Here is a 22782-nt window from a genome sequence, read left to right as displayed (position 1 = left end):
ACAAATGGGTGCATGCAAACCAAATCAAACCCTACGTCAAACCATCCCCGCGGGTACAGAGACCAGACTCCCCGCAGGAGGTAGACGTAGTCTCGACATAGTTCTATGCATGGAAATGGAAAGGGGGGGAAGTGCACGTTTAACCCACTAACATGTACTAACCGACAAAGAACCAAGCCCCCCCCCGCCGTCAATTTCACTAACCAAGAGAAACTCCTTCCTAGACCGCTAACAGGATGTACCTACTAAAACCTTACAGGGTACTCTGGTACCTACACTAGGCTCTGATTAATGGATCTCTACGTGCAATCAAGACTTTGTCTGAAACCATACCTCAGGATATTGTGTACACACGAGTGGTGAGAGATTTGATGTAGGACCTGCTCAGGGAAGTAAGTTCCACGCTGGACAGCTTGGTTGAAAGTCGTATTTCCCCGTACTTGGTACCACTGGACCTGCTCAAAGTTAGCTTGACAGCTGCTACCCCTCTACTGTGCACCTTTCACAAATCCACCTAGCGTACAGCCTAGGTAGTGCAATTCCCATTCACGTTGATGCAGAAAATTAGAACTCGGTTTCCTGTTACATGTTCCCATAATTGTGACACCTCACATCTATAGGTTTAAGTCGATGCTGAACATTGGTATTTGAAAGGACGGTAGGCATTTCCACTTTGAACTAGAAACCTGGCACTCCATCACCTCAACCTCGAACAGCATGACTCAGAGATTGAGATCATGGACGCTTTCCAGGGTTATAACTTTGCCTTCGATTTAGAAATTGACCAACAATTACTGATTGAAGGAACCAAATTTGCTAAGTTCACACAAAACCCGCGTGAACTTACTTTGACGCCCAAGACGCTACATTGACACAGATTATACGACTTTAATCTGCACATTGGTCGCCCTGGGGATGGAATGGCTCATCACGGCCGTGATTGCTTATTCCGCCTACAGGCGTGTTAAGAAACTCCAAGATAAGATGCACTTGCTCACCTACGGTGTGCCTCGTGACCGCGTTCGGGTAGACTCCAAGCGCGAATGTACCACACCTGTCTAAAGGGGGTGAGCAACATTTTCTTTGTTATTCTGTAACCCTAAGAGTAGTTCTCACTTTAGTCTACCTCACATTTTTTATCTGAGTGTTGCATTATGACACATTCTTTATAAGCTACACACTGAATGTATGACCTAAGAATGTATTTTATGAGACCTCAAGGTTGCTATGAATTTTCTTGGGTGTTATATGTTGTTTTTTTTTGGGTTTTCTGTATTTTTGTTTCGTACTTGGTCACATATTAACTAGTGGTTATGTGCCGGCCCAGCTCAGTCTGTCAATGACTCTGTCTGACGCACCAGCACATTGTAGTACCTCTTAGTTTTATGGTCCTTGTTTTAGCCCAAAGACTGTCCTGATCCACCCTTTGGACCAAAAAGGGGGGAATCTTGGGACCACATAGGTCAATGCGCGTTTGCGAACTATGGACCTCGTACATCACCGCGTGCTCCATAAACTGAACTGTATGGCCGGCGGTGAGATGCCTTTGTGTCCACTCGTGGAGTTAACCGCCCACCGACCTTCCTCCTTCTACACTACTACCTCTCGCATGGACGACATCATCATTGCGTACCACCTGCGTGAGTGGCTTCTTCTCGTTATGCGCGTTGGGGACTATCCCGTTTCCTATCCTCTTTGTGCCTGACAAAGTCAAAGACCAAAGGCGCCAGGATCCAAGACAAAGAACAAAGACAAAGGCGTCCAAGGAGACCAACGTCCTAAGGGACAAACCCACCTGTGCTTCCGACAATCAAGTCGACCTACGTTCATGAGGAATAAACCCATCTGTGCTTCCGACGATCGAGCTTTGGGCGCGATCCCCGAAACCAAAAGGGGGAATGTTGAGGGTCTGACCTCATGAGGAAATTACTATGCAGTGATTTTCTCCAAAATGACTGTGCTTAAATTGCTCTGAAAAGCAAATAATCACATCAGCGCCAAGAAACTTCATTTCCCATGATGCTTTGCACACGGAAGCATTGGGATGATGTCACCGCCTAATACCAGAAACACGTTCTGCGCATGTGCGGGAGGCGGGAGCTTGGAGCTTTCCCGCGAACTAAGACCATAAATCTTCAGCAGAGACAAAGAATCCTCGTTCTTTTGCCCAGGATACCTGGCGGTGAGGACACGCTTGTCGAACGCTCCGACTTCTTTGAGCACGCGGAAGCTCTAAGAGCCAAGTTGAGCCCACGGGACCGCTGATCTGCTCGTTTCTGCTCCCCTCCAGCTGATGTTTGAGGACACAGAACCCGCGGAGGGAAACAACAACTCCATCCAGCTCTCAGAAACGCTGTAAGTTGTCAAACTCAGCCCAAAAGGAACTTCGTTTTCTTTGTGTCCAGCCGTGGAGAAACACTCGTGGAGCCAAACAACGGAGAAAGCATCAAACCGGCGGATGACGCTGAAAACTGCGGAGAAACACGGAGAACCGTCAAATCAAAAGGGGGAGGGACGCCTCGCTCTTTTGGTGATCAGAAAACTCATTTTTCTCTCATTCTTTTCTTCTCCCGTTTCCTCTATAGTCCAGAATAAGCAATAAAACCGCGCTATTGCTTTAAAAAAGTAGCTTCGTGTTTTCCTCTTTCGTTCCAAATTCGTCCTTCGGGTCATTTTGAAAGAATAAACTGCTTATTAATCATTGTTTGGTATCTTTAAATGTTCGGCCATGGCCAGGCTGATAAACTAAGGATATTAACTCGTGATTAATCTTTTGTGTTGTTGCATGATCCTTTGAAATGTTTTGAGTGATTTAAGGTTAAGTTACTACTGATTCTAAGTGCTTTGGAAGTTAAAGTGCAAGTTGCCACCCACACTTTAGCCAGACAAAGGGGTCAGCCATCTTGTATTCAAGACTCCATTTTGAATCCATACACACGCACACACACACACACACACACATACACACTACTCCTTTGTGAGAACAAAGGACCCCATTCATACATCCTCCATCACATGCAAACACATCCATCTTCAATCATATCACACGGTTATTATTCATCTATTCCACTGTTTATTCATTTGACAAATTGTTAATTAAATGTTATAAAATTCAGATTTTTGTGTCCAGTAGCTTTGTTGTGTCGAAGAGAAGTCTCTGCTCCAAGGATTCTACGAACTTCAAGAAAGACTGATAAGAGTTTTGGATTCAATTTTTCCCCGGTAAAAGGGGAATGGTGCCCCGTATATCTAAGAATATCTTAATTAATTAATAAATCAGTAAATATTCCCATATTTACAGAATTTATTGAAGAATCCAAAAGTAAGTTGAAGCTTACTAATTGTTCGCTCCTAATAACCCCAACAGCAGTGTACCGCTTATACAGCACTGTGGGTTTCCAGCATGAAGTTATATGATCTGCTATAAACCTCATGGCCACTAGATGCCACCCTAAGACCATACATGAATTTCTTGTTCGTATATGCATTAGCAAACAGTATCTCTACAGGTCAGATAATAAACACAGAAAATAGTTCTATCCACCTCCAACCACCATACTTGACAGTGAGTCGTATATGGAATGCCATATAAGTTGCAACCAAGGCTGCCTGAAGTAGGCCAACAAAACCTGCAACTTAGCAACAGGACTAGCTTCTTACTTAGTGATTTACACAGAGCAACTCACAGATAAAGTCAAATAAGCATCAATCTCATCTTATAATACTCACATGATAAACACGCACACCAAGGGTAACTCACACAGGAACGCACGAGAAAAACGCTGATCATCCAACACCTTTCAGCTGTGCTGAACTGCGCTGAACACGTTCCCAACGGGAAGTACAGATACCGAGAAGCATCATGGGTAATGTAGTCTAAACGGTGTTCACAAACATTTTTCCTCTGGAAAGCGGACTTTTAACAGCCGCCCCTGTATTTGTATGGATACAAATACACACATGCTAAAGTCAAGCTATTGCAGAACAGTATCATCTAAGTCCTCAGGGACTTTGGGGAGTCCCACTAGCTTAGTCACCGGGGGAACATAGAGACTGTCTTTAACCTTGACTTCGGCAGCCCGACCAACACCATCAGTCCCTGGGAAAACTTGGGAAATGGTACCCACAGGCCAGAGGCCTCTAGGCAGATTAGAGTCTACAATCATAACAGCTTGTCCCACGGTCATGTTGTCAGTGGACTTCCTCCATTTCTGTCGGAGTTGCAGTCCTGGGAGGTAGTTCTGTATGAACCGCTTCCAGAAGTGGTCACTGATGACCTGGCTGTGTATCCATCTTCTGGTCGAAAGAGTGCCTGAGGGGCCGTAGACTGCCTGGGGTAGTGCCGAATCACGCCGCACCATCAAGAGAAGATTTGGTGTGATGGGATCTGGGTCGGCTATGTCAGCCGATGCATAGCCAAGCGGTTTTGAGTTCAAAATGCCCTCAACCTCTATGAGAGCTGTGAGTAGGACTTCTTCTGCCACAACTTGGTCCTTCAGGACTACTTGCAGAGCTGACTTCACTGCTCTGATTTCCCTTTCCCAGGCTCCTCCGAAATGAGGCGAGTGTGGGGGATTGAAGCAGAAGTTGATAGCCTGCGTGGCTAGTTGCTGCTTGAGGTCAGGCTCCATGTTTTCAAACGCTGCTTGGAGTTCTCTATGACCACCTCTGAAATTGGTTCCTTGATCAGACCACATCTCGTATGGCTTTCCTCTGCGTGCGATAAATCTGCGTAATGGCATAAGGAAGGAATCGGTGTCAAGACTAGGGAGGAGATCGAGATGCACACATCTAGTTGTAAGACACTTGTAGATAATTCCCCAGCGTTTCTCTCTTCTACGACCTATCTTTATCGTGTATGGCCCGAAACAGTCTACGCCCGTTGACCAGAACGGGGGTTTATAGAGTCTCATCCGTGAGGAAGGTAAATCAGCCATCTTGGGTGTAGAAGGTGTGGCGCGCCATCTCCTACAGTCCACACACTGGTGCTGGTGTTTCTTAATGGCTTGACGTCCTCTGAGAATCCAATAGGTGCGCCTTATCTCCGCAAATAGCCTCTCTGCACCTGGGTGAAGGAGCTGGTCATCATAAGTCCTTATGATGAGCTTGGTCAGGGGATGTTCAGTTGCTAGTACGATGGGATGAATACTGTCTGGATCTAAGTCTGCGGCTTGACGAAGGCGGCCTCCGACTCTGATGAGACCAGTAAGACTGTCATATTCAGGGGACAGCGTGCTAAGACGGCTGTCTGAGCGGACTGGGCGACTGGTCTGGAGGGCTTTGGTCTCCTCTGTGAAGCTGTCGGTCTGAGCTGAGCGGAGCAGCATGGTCTTGGTTTCCAGTCGCTCCGCGGCTGTAATAGGAGTGTCGGCCGCCCCGTGTAGGGTCCGGTACGTAGCAGCAATCAGCTTATCTAGTGAGGCATACTGCATTGGATCCGGCAAGGTTGGGGATACAGAAGCGTGCCCACAGAATGCAGTCCTCCTGAGCTCTGCTTCATTGCAGGCTGGAAACTCTGTTGGCAGCTTAGGCCAAGTGTCAGCGGCTTGTAATAGGAAAGGTGGACCATGTGACCAACGATTGGGGGCTGTTAGGTCAGCGAGATGTTTCCCTCTGGTGATGTCATCAGCAGGATTGAGCTCAGAGGTCACATATCGCCACTGTTCAGGAGATGTCAGCTCCTGTATTGCACAGATTCGAGTCCCCACAAATACCTTATAGCGACAGGAACTAGATTGGATCCACTGCAGCACCGTGGTAGAGTCTGTCCACAGGTAAATCGACTGTATGGGAACAGTAAGCTCTGTCTGGAGTAATCTGGCCAATTGGGCTCCTGTGAGTGCTGCGCAAAGCTCCAACCGGGGCATTGACACCTGCTTGCGTGGGGCCACTCTGGAGCGAGCCATCAGGAATGATGTGATGATGGGCCGTTGCCGCTCAATTACCCTGAGATAAGCCACAGCCCCATAAGCCTTTTCCGATGCGTCACAGAATACGTGAGCTTCGTATGTCACATTGCTGGAGTTATGAGGAGGAGCGTAGCAACGGGGAATGGTGACATGCTGAAGGTGTGACAGTTCGCCTTCCCACTCAAGCCAGGACTGAAGTAGATTCCCTTCGATGGGCTCATCCCACCCTCTTTCTGTGCTCCACAGGGCCTGTACAATAAGCTTGGCCCTTGTAGTGTAGGGACAAATATAACCTAGTGGGTCATACTGGGTAGCTAGTACCTTGTACACATTGCGCAGCGTGACCGTGGAGTAGGTGATAGGGCGGTGCTTATATCCCAGGACATCTGTCGGACAGTGCCAGCTAAGTCCTAAAGTTGACTCTTGTGAGTCGAGACCTTTGAAGTTCAGCCAAAGTTCACAGCTCTCTGATCGAGCTGAAGCGGGCAGGTGAGCAACTACTTCGGGCACGTTGCTCGCCCACTGTCGTATATCAAATCCTCCCTGAATGAGTAAATCTCTCATCCGGTCGATGAGCTGTTTTGCTTCTTCTGGGTTGAACAGAGACTGTAAACAATTATCCACGTAGAAGGCTGTGTGGACTGAGTCACAGATGTCTTTGTGGGTTTCTTTGTGCTCCCTAGCATGTCTCTGTAGGGCGAACGTAGCACAGCAGGGGCTATATGTCGTTCCGAAGGGCAAAACTCTCCACTCATATATGTCTGGGGGCCGATCCGTTTCACAATCCCTCCACAGAAACCGTAGCAGGGGACAATCCTCTGGGAGCAGCCGAACCTGATGAAACATGGCTTTGATATCTCCACTCACGGCTACAGGGTGTTGACGGAAGCGGAGTAATACCCCCAGCAGAGTGGGCCCCATGGGAGGTCCTGGTAAGAGGCAGCGGTTCAGGACGGACCCCTGAAACTCAAACAAACAGTTGAAGACCACTCTAGCCTTATTGTTGTGATGTACTATGTGGTGCGGTACATACCATGACTCAGAAGAGCTATGTGTCTCATCTGGGCTCAGCTTAGCAACATAGCCAGACTCTACTAACCTGTGGATCTCCTGGTTGTATGTATGGGTCAGATCAGGGTTCTTGGCCAGCTTATGTTCAGTAGATCTGAGGAGGCCCTTTACTGCTTCAGGGGAGACACACAGACGTGGAAAGTCTCTTCTTCTCAGTAGAGGAGTGGCATATCTCTCGACACCATCTACTGGGACTCTGAAGGTCTTTGTTTCCAACGTAGCCACTGCCTCTCTGTCCTCCTTTGACCGTGTGACCTCCTTCTCTGTCCTATAGGGGGGAACATCTAGTTGCCACAAACGCTTCACATCTTGATGCAGGGCCTCTGCAGGAGAAAGACACATGTTCAGGCACTGCAGCTCCCCCTCAGATGTAGGCATACTACTGGCTGGCCCCTGGATGGCCCATCCGAGCTTGGTGCAGACGGCTACTGGCCCTTTAGATGACCCCCTAAGGACAGGACGGACAGGGGTGATGAGATGAGCATTATCTGAGCCAAGTAGCACCAGCGGTTGGACCTGGTTAAATCCTTTGATCTGGACTTTCTGCAAGTGAAGATACTTCTTCTTCAGCTGTTCAGCTGGACATGACTGAGTAGCTAGACTCAGCTGGTCGGCTGTGAATGCATGTGTTACTTTGTACCTCACTTTGGGCTTAGCTCTCGGTGACACCTGAAATGAGACAAAGCCTCCCTTCATCTGGATTACATCTCGACGGATAGTTCACAGTGCGAGTGTTGCTTCCTCCTGCTCCAAACCTAGAGATTCAACTGCCGCAGGAAGCACAACAGTCTTTTCTGAGCCGTCATCAAGCACAGCAAATGTGTCCAGAGATTTGCCACCATGATGTAGTTGAATTGGTACTACTTTAAGCATGACTCGACCTGAGTGACTTGAATAGTCTAGGTAAACCATACTAGTACTCACAGTTAGTATGTTAGGGTCCCGCTTCTTGGCCTCAACCAGGTCATGGAGCACAGACAAATGCTGGTCACCACAGGTGCTGCACGGCTTCTTTAGAGTACACTGCTCTGGAGAATGTTTACGGCCACAGCGCCAGCATTTGGCCTTCTCAGTAATCCAGGTAGCCATAGCTTTGAGGTCTAGCCCTTTAAATCCATCACAGCCATTCAGATAATGCTCTGTCCCTTCACAGTATGGACAATAAGGTTTGAACTTCTGTCTCTTCTTAGGTTGGACTGTCAGATTGGGAGCTGTAGATCCTCCCCCGGTCTTAGCTTGGCTTGGGCTGGATTTGGGCCGTAGTAGATGGAAGCAGATTTGCTGTGTGACTTGGGCCCTGCTAAGGCTTTGAGTAGGTTCTTCTCTGGGCGTGGCCTGTCAGAGGGCATGTGAGAGGCTTGTCTGGATAGCTGAAGGACTTGGGATTTCCGTTCAAGCCATTCTGAGAAGTCGTACATATTGTATGTTCGGCTGCTGCCAGTGCGGATGATCCCCCGGGTAATACAGTACTCGATGAAGCTGTCTCTGTAGTTCAGGGGGAGTTTGGTAAGCAGTCTGTCCACATGTGAACCACAATGAAGCTCACTGGCTGCTACTTCATCCATGGTACTGAGAAGCCCGACCAGGCTGGACACGGACAGGGACAGGTCCTCAATAGCTTGAGAGTCTCCTGTTCTAATAGGGGGGCAGTTCAATATAGTGCTAAGCTCACTTTGGACTAACTGCCTTGGCTGTCCATACCTCTGCTCTAGCGCCCTCATTGCACTAGTATAGGGAGTGCGGTCGTGGATGTAGCGCTTGGCTACCTGTAGGGCGCTGGGATACTCTAGATGATCTAATAGGACCTGAAACTTGTAATCTTCTCCCAGATGAGAATGTGGCCCTAAGGTGCTGTCCAGCCCTTTCTTTAATAAGGCGAAGTCACTCTCTCTGCCCGTCCTGAAGACCACCAGCCTAGGCTTTGGAATACCATATGAAGATGCCACCATCATCTCCATCAGGTTTGGTAGAGGCGCTCTGGCTGATTCAGATGTGGCAACCCATGGATTATATTGTCCAGCAGAGGAAGATGATGAATAGTCACTTCCTGACGGGTCGGGAACGTGGTGGTTGCCAGCTGGATCAGGCAAAGCTTCAGGATGCAATATGTTGGATACAGGGTGCTGAGCGTCTGCCCACTGTGATGGCTGGGTCACAGGTTCTGGTGGACGTGGAAGTTGGTAGGTCGGATCAGCAGGACGCGGTGGTTGCTGCAAGTACACAGGATTAGCTGGAGGTCTGGCTTGGAAGACGCGAGCAGCTGGATGTAACGTCTGCTGCAGACTCACTGGATCCCCAGCCTGTGATAGCTGCTGTACTGCATGATAAGCACGTTGTCTTGGCTGATTAGCTGAGGCTGCGTGATGTGATATCTGCACCTGGCCTGGCCGGTTTATAAGGAGATGATGTTCCGATCTCTGGTACATGAAGGGTGTAGCGGTGCATCGTCCAAGTCTCCTGAGTGGTGTTGATGCAGCTACATAAGTGGCAGGGTGCAGCACTGGCTGAGTGTGAAAACTCACTTTACGAGGAGGTGATGGAGCAGATGCCTTCACTGGCGTCAGCATGTTCGCAGGTGTTGTGGTGTCCTGCTCTGGTACAGGTAGTGGCTCTATGGTGCGATGTATCACCTCACTGCTAGGTTGTGAAGCTTGCTCCAAACGCTCCACCCGCTTCAGTAATGAGTGTCCTCCATAGACGCTTGAAGGTGATTCATGGTTTGGAGGACACTGTTCCATGCGGATTCCATCCTCTGCCATCTCCCTTCCTCTTCATTGTCAGAGCTACTGGAACTACTTGGAGCTCTAGATGGGTTGGGTGGCTCAGTTAGGTTGTGCTCATAGTCCACCAGATATCCCGGGAGTTTCCTCTCCCGTTTTGGACGGGGGCTACTCGATGCACCTCCATCCTGAGGGTTTTCCATCTCATGAACTCAGCCAAGGCAAATCCGGCTCGAAGGACCACTTGTACTGAATGTTTGCACTGATTGCCGATCACGCTTCAACTGAGTTGTCCTCTGTCAGAAGGATTGGCACTCCACAGTGATGTAGTCCAAGTAGTTTTATTAAAGAGGTAGCAGATGACATCAACAGGCTGTACAACATTAGTGGTGAGGCAATTGCATTCCCATCTATGAATGCAGGTAAAGGGAGTGTGAGTGTGCAGGAGTATGTGGGTGTGGTAATCTGTTAACAGAAAGAACAACCATTAGTATGGATAGTAGTGTACCGCTTATACAGCACTGTGGGTTTCCAGCATGAAGTTATATGATCTGCTATAAACCTCATGGCCACTAGATGCCACCCTAAGACCATACATGAATTTCTTGTTCGTATATGCATTAGCAAACAGTATCTCTACAGGTCAGATAATAAACACAGAAAATAGTTCTATCCACCTCCGACCACCATACTTGACAGTGAGTCGTATATGGAATGCCATATAAGTTGCAACCAAGGCTGCCTGAAGTAGGCCAACAAAACCTGCAACTTAGCAACAGGACTAGCTTCTTACTTAGTGATTTACACAGAGCAACTCACAGATAAAGTCAAATAAGCATCAATCTCATCTTATAATACTCACATGATAAACACGCACACCAAGGGTAACTCACACAGGAACGCACGAGAAAAACGCTGATCATCCAACACCTTTCAGCTGTGCTGAACTGCGCTGAACACGTTCCCAACGGGAAGTACAGATACCGAGAAGCATCATGGGTAATGTAGTCTAAACGGTGTTCACAAACATTTTTCCTCTGGAAAGCGGACTTTTAACAACGGGGGTTGCCACCACGACTGGCACCGGCCACCTTACGACCACAGCTAGCAACAGCCGCCTCGACAATCGCAGAGTGGAACAAGGCCCACTCGGACTCAATGTCCCCCACTGCTCTCGGGACGTGGTCAAAGCTCTGCCGGAGGTGGGAGTTGAAGACCGTCTTGACAGGTTCTTCTGCCAGGCGTTCCCAGCAGACCCTCAATATGCGTTTGGGTCTGCCAGGTCTACGCGGCATGTTCCCTTGCCATCTGATCCAACTCACCACCAGGTGGTGATCAGTTGACAGCTCCGCCCCTCTCTTCACTCGGGTGTCCAAAACATACGGCCGCAGGTCAGATGATACGACTACAAAATCTTTCATCGACCTGTGACCTAGGCTGCCCTGGTACCAAGTGTACCGGTGGGCATCCTTATGTTCGAACATGGTGTTCGTTATGGCCAAACTGCGGCTTGCACAGAAGTCCAATAACAAAACACCGCTCGAGTTCAGATTAGGTGGGCCGTTCCTCCCAATCACACCCCTCCAGGTCAAGCTGTCATTGCCCACGTGAGCATTGAAGTCCCCCAGCAGGACAATGGAGTCCCCTGATGGAGCACTATCTAGCACTCGTCCCAGGGACTCCAAAAAGGGTGGGTACTCTGAACTGATATTTGGCCCATAAGCACAAACAACAGTCAGGACCCGTTCCCCGACCCGAAGGCGCAAGGAAGCTACCCTCTTGTCCCCCGGGGTAAACCCCAACACACAGGCAGAGAGTCTCGGGGCTAACAAAAAGCCAACCCCAGCCCTCCGCCTCTCACCCGGAGCAACTCCAGCAAAGTAGAGTGTCCAACCCCGCTCCAGGTCTCGGGTTCCAGAGCCAATGCAATGTGTCGAAGTGAGTCCGACTATATCTAGCCGGTACCGCTCAACCTCTGCCACCAGCTCCGGCTCCTTCCCCGCCAGCGAGGTGACGTTCCATGTCCAAAAAACTAGTTTTCTTGTCCGGGGATTGGACCGCCAAGGCTCCCGCCTTGGTCTGCCACCCGATTCGCATTGCACCGGACCCTTCATGTTCCTCCTGCGGGTGGTGGGTCCACAGTTGGACGAGCCCATGTATCCGGTTCGGGCTGGGCCCGGCCGGGCCCCATGGGCGAAAGCCCGGCCACCAGGCGCTCGCTCACGGGCCCCAACTCCAGGCCTGGCTCCAGGGTGGGACCCCGGTAACCCTCCGGGCCGGGTACTCCGACTCTTCGTTTTAACCGCCATGAAAGATCCTTCGAACCGTTCTTTGTCTCACCCTTCACCTATAGAACCACATTATTTAATTAATTAGCTGCACGTTCTCCTGTCCTCTGTCCTCCGGGCCACACACACACACACACACACACACACACACACACACACACACACACACACACACACACACACACGGGACTGTCTCAGCTGTTATTTTCGTTAAGGAGTGTGCAAGTACAGCATGCGCGCCTCGTGCACGAGCCTACTGTTGAAGCTGCCGTTACGCTTTTGGCCTGAGGGGGCAATCGCGAGCATAAAAATTCAATACTCCGTAAAGTCCCTTTAAGGAGCGCTGCTGTTGCAATGGTCTTGGTAGTCCAGCAGTTTGAGCGCCTATCTTTTATCTCGTTTTGCCGTGAGCATGACATGGGTTCGATGTTAAGACAGATGTTAACCCTTTAGGCACCATAGTTTTTTCAGTAAAATATGAATGTTTTATATCACTATTTAAAGAGCTTGTAGCTTAAATCTGGTTAGAGATAGAGGAATGTTGTAAATTAGAAAAATCTTCAGTATGAGCCAAATTTTGTGATAGAAACAAATTCACTCTCATAATTTGCATATTGTGACGTCATCAGATGGCAGCCATATTGGATTGCATCACATTTGCAGGCTTTTTTTTAACTGTTTTTGTCTTATTTTCTTAGTGTTGTTATTGTACAATAGGCCCCATAGTTTTGAGTTCTCCTTTCTATTCTGTTCAGTTGTTCACCTGTAGTTGCTTAGAGTGACCTGTAGATGTCACCCCACCACTTTGGATGGGAGAGGTTTTGGATAGGTGGATACGTGGGTGAAATCTATATGAGTGTGTTTGCTCCCGATTATCAGCAGAGAAGTGGTCATTTCGTGAGAAGTGTGCGTTACTGAGCAACGTAAGTCTGTGATGTATAAGGATGTGTGGATAAAATGTGTTTGTGACTAGTTGAAGTTAGAGGGAAGTGAAGATGTTTCTGTTTGTGTCGCTAGCGAGTGCTAAGCTAAGCTAAGCTAAGTTAGGCTAGCTCTCCTGCCGTGTGATTGGGGATAATTGTGTGCTGAGTTAGCTCAGTGGGTTTATATATGGGATGTGGGTAATATCTGGTTTAGGGGATGTTAGTTTCTTTCCTACCTGTGTTTCTGTTGATGTACTCTGAGTTACTATTATGAACATTTAGTGATGTACTATTTTCTTTCTATTCATTACAGAGACCACACACACACAGACACACACCTGTACCTAAACTTGTATGTAACACCTGCTCCTCCGACAAGCCTGTTACCTTTGACTGTGTGGAGATAATACAAGAGTTTAAACCATCCTGGGCGTCTTCGGTGTCTTCTTTCTGAATCGCCATCCGGGCCTAGAGTAGTGTTCTGGCCGACACTCCGGGGAGTGGCAGCTGCAAACCTGAATCAACACCTTACAGTCCTCCCCTTCCGGGTTATCTACCCAACACTAGTGGTCCTTCGAGCCGGATGTTAGCTGCTTCTACCCTAACAAGATGGATGACATTCAGAACTTCTCAGCTCTTGGTGCGTGCCCACGGAGTAATGTACGTCATCCCCTACGTTATGAAGCTTATGAGACTGACTTCCCCTGGCTTGGTGCAGGTTACCGGGAGGAAAATGAGATGGGAGGTGACACCCGTTCTTCCCACCATCTGCCGTCTGACCCCTCTGAAAACCGCTCATACAGCCAAATCACACCAATGAGAGCAGAGTTGGAGGATGTACAACGTGAAAGGTTCCTGTTACAGCAATCACATGACCAGATGAGAGCTGGGCTGGCTGATTTCCAGGCACTTCATGCTAGTTTGCTGCAGCTGTTGGACCGTGCAGAGAGTCTGCAGCTCAATCCACAGACCAGAAGCCCTGCTGTTCATCCCCAGCCACCCCCTACTGAGGAGGAAGAGGACTGGCCCCTACCACCTCCTCCGGTTGCGTTCACGGAGGAACCTGTCCCCAGTCAAAGCCCAGTCACAGACCGCATTGACACGATGATGAAAGAGCTTCAGGCTCTAAAGAGGGAGTCTATGACTGCACAGGAGGGCCGGATCATTCCCCCACCTGAATCTAAGCCGAGGTTCACGTCTCCTCAGCTAAGGCCCACCTACCCTCCAGCGCCGCCTCCAAGTGGACACCTCCCTCCATTGCAACCACTGCCAGCTCCGACTCCATCCCCATCCACTCCTTTCTCCGCCTCCCAGATGCATAGACCCTTTGGCTTGGCTGCGGCCCCGGATATGAACTACAGGGGGCCTCGTCCAAGCATTCCCAAGCTCACACTTCGTGATCCAGGAGAATTCGCCCGACTGAAGATGGCGCTAGAGAACTTACTGCCCTTGGAGAGTTCAGAGCTCTTCAAGTACCACGTCTTGTTAGATCACCTCAACTTAGAGGAAGCGAAGTTGATAGCGGACGCTTATCTCCATTCTGCCACGTCCTTCAGTGACACCATGCATGCTCTTAATGACCGGCTTGGACAGCCCCATCAGCTTGCCCTGCGGAGTATTGCTGCTGTCATGGACTCACCTGACATCCGCCCAGGGGATGCAGTCGCCTTCGAGCGATTCTCTCTCCACATCCAGTCGCTCGTGGGCATGCTGAAGACTTTGGGCACAGATGGGGAGGTCGAACTCCAGTGTGGCTCCCATGTGGCTCGACTCCTGGGTAAACTCCCTCCAGAACAAAGAGCTGATTTCCGTCGGTGCATGTACAGCCATTCTGGTCAGGCATACACTCTGGACGACCTGTCTACCTGGTTAAAGTACGAATCCTGGTGTCAGGGCTATGACGGTTCACCCACTCCAATGATCACCAAGGAGAAACGTGATGTCAGACCAAGTAGGCGCCCTGTTGCGGTTCTTCACGGTGCAGAGACCTCACCCAGGTCAGTAGGTACCACTCCAAACAAAGCTAGGCAGCAGCCCTACTGCGCCTTCTGTGATAACCATGCTCACCACCTGAGTCAGTGTCCAGAGATAGTTAAGCTGAGTCGAGAACAGCTCACACACTGGATAAAGACCAACAAGAGGTGCTGGCGTTGCGCTCGTTCCCATCAGGCAGCCCAGTGCACCCTCAAGAAACCCTGCAGCCTGTGTCAGGGTCGTCATTTGCAGGTCCTTCATGACGTTAATTCCAAGCCATAACAGACCTTAGGCCCAGCGTCTACTCCCCCACGAGAAAGTGAGAATCCTACAGGCGTCCTGTACCTCGACCGTCCTACAGAGAGCAGCCAAGTTCTGTTAAAGGTTGTCCCAGTCATTCTTCACCATAATGGCAAGACCTTGAGCACTCACGCAGTTTTGGATGATGGGTCAGAGAGGACTATGCTGCTGCCCACCGCTGCCCAGATCCTTGACCTTCAAGGCATTCGAGAGACCCTTCCATTGCGCACTATCAGACAAGATGTGCAAACTCTGCATGGCTCATGTGTCTCATTCGAGATCTCTGCAGGTGGCAAACCTAAGCTGAGGTACAAGGTCCGCAACGCCTTCACCGCTACCCGTATCGACCTAGCCGAGCGCAGCTATCCTGTGGAGTCCTTGCAGCGGAAGTACAGACACCTCAGAGGCCTGCCTCTCCAGGCCTTTAAGAAGGTCAAACCCCTCCTTCTCATTGGCAGTGACCACCCACAGCTCATCACTCCAACTGAAGCTGTTCGTCTCGGTCCACCGGGTGGTCCCGCTGCTATGCGCACCAGGTTAGGGTGGACACTACAGGGCCCCTCCAGCCTTATCGGTTCCTTTTCGCTGCCACAACAGTGCCTATTCACGACCGCCATCCCTCCTCAGATGAGTGAGTTACTCAAACATGTGGAGAAGTTATGGCAGGTAGATGTCGTCCCAGTACCAGAAGGCAAAGTGGTTACTCGGTCAAGAGAAGATAACTATGTAGTTAACCTGTTGGAGCAGAAGACAGTTCGTGTGGATGTTGAGGGCATCCACCGCTATGCCACCCCCCTCCTTCGCCGCCAGAACATGCCACACCTTAAAGCTAGCCCTAACATAGTCGTTCCCAGTTTGAGGAGTGTGGAGAGAAGGCTCCAGAAAGATCCAGAGCGGGCTAAGATCTATGGCGCGGAAATAGAGAAATTGGTCCGGGCCGGTTCGGTGGTTAAGGTGGCCCCCTCTGAGGTTGCTCCAGCAGATGAGTCATGGTACATCCCTCACCACCTTGTTAGTCACAATGGCAAAGATCGCCTTGTGTTCAACTGTTCGTTCCAGTTCCAAGGCCAAGCCCTCAATGACCATCTTCTACCTGGGCCGACCCTGAGCGCCTCGCTCCTTGGTGTCCTCCTTCGCTTTCGTGAGCATGCCGTAGCCATTAGTGGTGACATAAAGGGTATGTTCCACCAGATTCGCCTCCTTCCTGAAGACTGTTCCCTTCTGCGGTTTGTGTGGCGGGATCTGCACCCTGAGGCACCTGTGGCTGTCTATGAATGGCAGGTCCTCCCCTTCGGTACAACCTGCAGCCCATGCTGTGCAACCTTCGCTCTGCAGCGCCACGTCAGGGATCACACTGACAGAGATGATCCAATACGTCACTCTGTGGGACAGTGTTTCTATGTTGATAACCTCCTTCAGAGTGTAGCAACCCCTGAAGAAGCTCGGGACCTAGTGGACCGGCTAAGAGCCCTCCTGTCTTCGGCTGGATTTGTCCTTCGCCAGTGGGCCAGTAATGAACCCAGCACCATTGGCCACCTACCTGAAGACCTCAGATCCACAAGTGCAGGACTTTAGCTCACTCAAGACAAATCAGACACCTCCGAGCCAACTCTGGGCCTTAGCTGGCACTTCCCCACGGACATTTTGGGGTACAAGCACCGCAAAGTCAGTTATGGCACCCCCACTATGCGGAACATTTATAAGGTTCTCGCAAGCCAGTACGACCCACTTGGCTTCATCCTACCGTACACTACCCGAGCCAAGATGCTGGTGAGGCGCCTTTGGGATCAGCAGAGGGGGTGGGATGACCCGCAGCTTCCGCCAGAACTGCTACAGCAGTGGAAAACTTGGGAAGAGGAGTTGTCATTCCTTGCACAAGTCCTGCTTCCTCGCCCTTATCTCCCAAAGCACATCACGGAGTCAGCCAGTGAGAGAGAGATTCACATCTTCTGTGATGTGTCAGAACAGGCTTATGGTGCAGTGGCCTATATGAGAACAGTGACGGGTGATGGCAGCTCCCATCTGGCCTTCTTGATGGCCCGCTCCCGTGTTGCCCCCAAACGCATTCTCTCCATACCCAGACTCGAACTGTGTGGTGCCCTCTCTGGAGCGCACCTCTCCCGTCTCCTTAGAAATGAGCTCACCCTGGACATGGAGAGAATAGTGCTGTGGTCTGACTTCACCACTGTACTCAACTGGTTGAGGTCCGAGTCATGCCACTTCAAGGTCTTCGTCGGCACCCGCGTGGCTGAGATCCAGGAAATAACTCAAGCGCACACCTGGCGCTATGTGGATTCAGCCCAGAACCCCGCGGATGATATAACCCATGGAAAGACCCTTTTGGACCTGGCCAGACCCAACAGGTGGAGTCAAGGGCCTCCTTTCCTGCTCCTAAGTCCAGAGCAGTGGCCTCCAGAGCCGAGCGGCACCCTGGCTGAGCCACCAGGCTCATCTGAGCTCCGCAAAGAGACCTTTTGTGGAGTTTCTACCACCTTTGACCCCGCCACCTCGAACTTCAGCGGATATGACACCTGGGCGGAGCTGCTGGAGGCGGTTATTACACAGCTGCATGGGGCGGCCAGAGGCGGGGGAACTTCATCAGCTCAGGACTATATTCAAGCGGAGAAGCACGTTTTGAGAGAAGCTCAAAGGGAGAGCTTTCCTGAGGAGTATCGGCTTCTTGAGCAGGGGAAGTCTGTCCGTCGCAGTAGTCGTCTCCTCGCACTGTCCCCTGAGTTTGACCGTGAAGATGAGGTTATCCGTGTAGGGGGACGTCTCCGCCGCTCTGAAGATCTTGCATTTAACAACTCGCACCCCTTAGTTTTGGATCCGACACATCCGGTCACCAGCTTGCTCAATCAGGATGTCGACAGTCGTCTGCATCATCCAGGGCCAGAGAGAGTTTTCGCGGAGATTCGGCGCACTCATTGGATCCTGAGAGGCAGGGAAGCGGTTAGGCGTTTCCAGAGGACCTGTCTTGAGTGTCGCAGATGGAAAGCCCGACCAGCGGTTCCCAAGATGGCTGACCTGCCAGTGGCGCGCCTTCGCCTTTACAAACTTGCCTTTTATTCGACAGGTATGGACTGCTATGGACCCTTTGAGGTCAAAATCGGGCGCCGTGTGGAGAAAAGGTGGGGCATCATTTTTAAGTGCCTTACTATCAGAGCGGTCCACCTTGATGTCCTGACCTCCATCGACACAGATGCCTTCCTAATGGCACTTCGTCGGTTCGTTGCCAGGAGAGGGACCCCAGCTGAGTTGTACTCAGACCAGGGAACCAACTTCCGTGGAGGAGAAAGGGAACTCCAAGTAGCTTTCACGGCCATGACCGCTGACCTGCAGAAGCTCCTGGCTCCCCAGAAGATCATCTTCCACTTCAATCCACCAGCGGCTCCTCATTTTGGGGGAGTGTGGGAACGGGAGATTAGATCTGTCAAGACGGCGCTCTACACTACAGTAGGATCTCAACCCGTACAAGAGGAGGTCCTCCGTACGGTCCTTGTGGAGGTGGAGGGCATCTTAAACTCCAAACCACTAGGTTATGTCCCGTCCGACATCAGTGATCCTGATCCAGTGACCCCCAACTGTTTTCTGATGGGGCGGCCTGATGGGGCGCTTCCTCAAGTCATTTACCCTAAAGAAGAGCTCCTGAGTCGCCGCAGATGGAAACACTCTCAGGTGCTGGCTGACCACTTCTGGTCTCGATTCATCCGATTGTACCTTCCAAGCCTACAGCTTCGCCCGAAATGGCAGTCATCCCCCATGGACGTCACCGAAGGTTTGGTGGTGATGATCATAGATCCTCAGCTATCCCGCGCTTCCTGGCTCCTGGGTCGCATCTCCAAGGTCCACCCCAGTCCCGATGGGCACATCAGGTCTGCTGACGTCAAGGTGGGAGACAGGACCTTCACCCGACCTGTGGCGAGGCTGGTGGTATTGCCTGCCCTCCCGGACGAAGACAAAGGACAGTCACAGTGACTTTATTAGAGAAGTTACCTTTTGTTGTGAGCAAATGTACTTCATACATTTGGGGGCGGCTGTACAAAAGGCCCCATAGTTTTGAGTTCTCCTTTCTATTCTGTTCAGTTGTTCACCTGTAGTTGCTTAGAGTGACCTGTAGATGTCACCCCACCACTTTGGATGGGAGAGGTTTTGGATAGGTGGATACGTGGGTGAAATCTATATGAGTGTGTTTGCTCCCGATTATCAGCAGAGAAGTGGTCATTTCGTGAGAAGTGTGCGTTACTGAGCAACGTAAGTCTGTGATGTATGAGGATGTGCGGATAAAATGTGTTTGTGACTAGTTGAAGTTAGAGGGAAGTGAAGATGTTTCTGTTTGTGTCGCTAGCGAGTGCTAAGCTAAGCTAAGTTAGGCTAGCTCTCCTGCCGTGTGATTGGGGATAATTGTGTGCTGAGTTAGCTCAGTGGGTTTATATATGGGATGTGGGTAATATCTGGTTTATGGTAGCAAAGGGGATGTTAGTTTCTTTCCTACCTGTGTTTCTGTTGATGTACTCTGAGTTACTATTATGAACATTTAGTGATGTACTATTTTCTTTCTGTTCATTACAGAGACCACACACACACACACACAGACACACACCTGTACCTAAACTTGTATGTAACACCTGCTCCTCCGACAAGCCTGTTACCTTTGACTGTGTGGAGATAATACAAGAGTTTAAACCATCCTGGGCGTCTTCTGTGTCTTCTTCCTGAATCGCCATCCGGGCCTAGAGTAGTGTTCTGGCCGACACTCCGGGGAGTGGCAGCTGCAAACCTGAATCAACACCTTACAGTCCCCCCCTTCCGGGTTATCTACCCAACAGTTATTGTTTATGATATATATATACATACTCATATGTAGACATACATAACTATGTATGTATATATATAATATTTATTACTTTATTGGTATTTTGTTATGTTTACTGTGTATCAATCAAGAACACTGTTTTTGGTGCTTCAGTGTTATGAACACATTTCACTCATCCCTTCTTTGGTTTATTTTGTTTATTATATATATATATATATATATAATCCTCAATCTCAGGCTTTTCCACAAGCCCCATGCAGAACTGAATGAACGCTTTCATTTCTGGGACAGTTACATCGTACCAGTCATATCTGGAGCTAGATTTCAGTTCCTCCCTCTCTAAATACTGGTGAGCATATTGGTTAGTTTCAGTTGTGATGAGGGTCCAGAATTCCTCATCCAAAAAAACTGACAGAAAATCAATGTGATCTGAATTTGACAGATCCCTGTCTCCACAGTATCCAATTGGCTCATGAAAATGCCTGATCCACTTGGAATACTGTTCCTCTTCTCCCAAACTAACCCAGCCATCATCATTATTATTGTCAATGAGGCTGTGTTGGGCCACACCCCCTGCTAGCAGTGATTTTTTTCCCTGCGGTTCCTCCCCCTCCTGCTCCATTTCCCGCGGTTTACACCCCCGGGGCTGAATCGATCACCAGCGGAGTTTTCATCGGCCCGATCACCACCACCACATCCCTTTTAAATAATAAAATGTTTAGAAATTTTCACACAAAAAAGATGTGTTTAATAAAACCTTCATAGGTAAGCCAACAAGCACTGTTGTTGTTAATATCATGGTTAGGTGTTTGAATGACTGATCGTAACTACAACAGCTGTTACCTTTTTCTTCTTGCTGGAGCTGATTTTAGCCTTCACATCTTTAATCTGCTCCATCAGGTCGATCGTGGTGTGCAGAAGGTTGGTGTTTCTCCTCGTCTCCTTCATCAAATCCATCTGCGCCTCATCTACCTGTGTCTGATTGTACAACTCAACATGAATACATTAATGATGGGTCTACCTAATTTCACAAGCATATAAACAAAACACCTCAAACTTCCAGAGGAGCAAATAAACAAACCTCCAAGTGTTTCATCTTGTCAGCATGAGCTGCAAGGAGGCGCTTCTTTTCCTGCTCCAGTTCCTCCAACCTGGTGCTGTCCGGCATCGTCAGCAGAGCCTCTAGATCCACTTTCCTCCCAAACCTTCTCATCATCAATTCATCGCACTGATTCTCTAGGTCTGCAGCAACCAATTCATAAAACTGACTGGATCTGACAACTGTGACACTTTAATTTACCCAACATGTATATTTACCCTGTTTTACCCTGAACCTTGACTGTTTTGCCTTGAACCTTGACTGTTTTAACCCTGAACCTTGACTGTTTTGCCCTGAACCTTGACTGTTTTGCCCTGAACCTTGACTGTTTTAACCCTGAACCTTGACTGTTTTGCCCTGAACCTTGACTGTTTTGCCCTGAACCTTGACTGTTTTAACCCTGAACCTTGACTGTTTTGCCCTGAACCTTGACTGTTTTGCCCTGAACCTTGACTGTTTTAACCCTGAACCTTGACTGTTTTGCCCTGAACCTTGACTGTTTTGCCCTGAACCTTGACTGTTTTGCCCTGAACCTTGACTGTTTTGCCCTGAACCTTGACTGTTTTAACCCTGAACCTTGACTGTTTTGCCCTGAACCTTGACTGTTTTGCCCTGAACCTTGACTGTTTTAACCCTGAACCTTGACTGTTTTAACCCTGAACCTTGACTGTTTTGCCCTGAACCTTGACTGTTTTGCCCTGAACCTTGACTGTTTTGCCCTGAACCTTGACTGTTTTAACCCTGAACCTTGACTGTTTTAACCCTGAACCTTGACTGTTTTGCCCTGAACCTTGACTGTTTTGCCCTGAACCTTGACTGTTTTGCCCTGAACCTTGACTGTTTTAACCCTGAACCTTGACTGTTTTGCCCTGAACCTTGACTGTTTTGCCCTGAACCTCGACTGTTTTGCCCTGAACCTTGACTGTTTTGCCCTGAACCTCGACTGTTTTGCCCTGAACTTCGACTGTTTTGCACTGAACCTCGACTGTTTTGCCCTGAACCTTGACTGTTTTGCCCTGAACCTCGACTGTTTTGCCCTGAACCTTGACTGTTTTGCCCTGAACCTCGACTGTTTTGCCCTGAACCTCGACTGTTTTGCCCTGAACCTCGACTGTTTTACCCTAAACCTTGACTATTTTTCCCTGAACCTCGACTGTTTTGCCCTGAACCTCGACTGTTTTGCCCTGAACCTTGACTGTTTTACCCTAAACCTTGACTATTTTTCCCTGAACCTCGACTGTTTTGCCCTGAACCTTGACTGTTTTTCCCTGAACCTTGACTGTTTTACCCTGAACCTTGGCTATATTAGAACATAAATCCTGGGCGTTTTACCGTTAACCTTTATGGACTTTACTTTCTTATCCCGAAGGAGTCTGTCACGCTTTTTCAGATCTCGATGGAACTGGTCATTCAGCTTCTTATTATCTGCTTGTAGCTGTTGGATTTGCTCATCCATCCTAAACAGCTCCATCTTGTCCAATGCCAGGAATTCACTCAGATCTGACAGCACCGGGCCCTTGCAGGCCAACTGAATCTGGTAGAAATATGAAGATAGAGGAAGATGAAGCCAAGCCACTGCTGTAATGAATTTTGGGACTATATTAAAGGGGTGCTAGATTGCTATTTATCTTTGAGCTTTTAGAAAGCATATAAAATTGTGTTGGAGCTTAAAATGTCCAAGC

At 49.4% G+C, this 22782-nt stretch overlaps 1 protein-coding gene across 5 annotated transcripts in view; it reads right to left on the bottom strand.

Annotated features, from left to right (window-relative positions):
• Positions 1-22782, bottom strand: part of LOC107374951 (cilia- and flagella-associated protein 44) — an 85367-nt gene that overhangs the window by 18984 nt on the left and 43601 nt on the right. For 2 of the 5 annotated variants that reach the window (XM_015943252.3, XM_070552487.1), the window contains 3 exons: positions 22433-22634; positions 21083-21243; positions 20845-20979 (listed from right to left, as the gene is read on the bottom strand). In XM_015943252.3, the coding sequence (XP_015798738.3) occupies positions 20845-20979; positions 21083-21243; positions 22433-22634 (498 nt within the window). Of the gene's footprint in view, positions 1-20844; positions 20980-21082; positions 22635-22782 lie in introns of those variants that run through there. The other 3 variants (XR_011520896.1, XM_054744609.2, XM_070552488.1) reach the window with 3 other exon arrangements.

The sequence above is a fragment of the Nothobranchius furzeri genome, chromosome 6, assembly GCF_043380555.1.
Source record: "Nothobranchius furzeri strain GRZ-AD chromosome 6, NfurGRZ-RIMD1, whole genome shotgun sequence".
NCBI classification, from domain to species: domain Eukaryota; kingdom Metazoa; phylum Chordata; class Actinopteri; order Cyprinodontiformes; family Nothobranchiidae; genus Nothobranchius; species Nothobranchius furzeri.
This window is presented reverse-complemented; position numbering and strand designations above follow the sequence as displayed.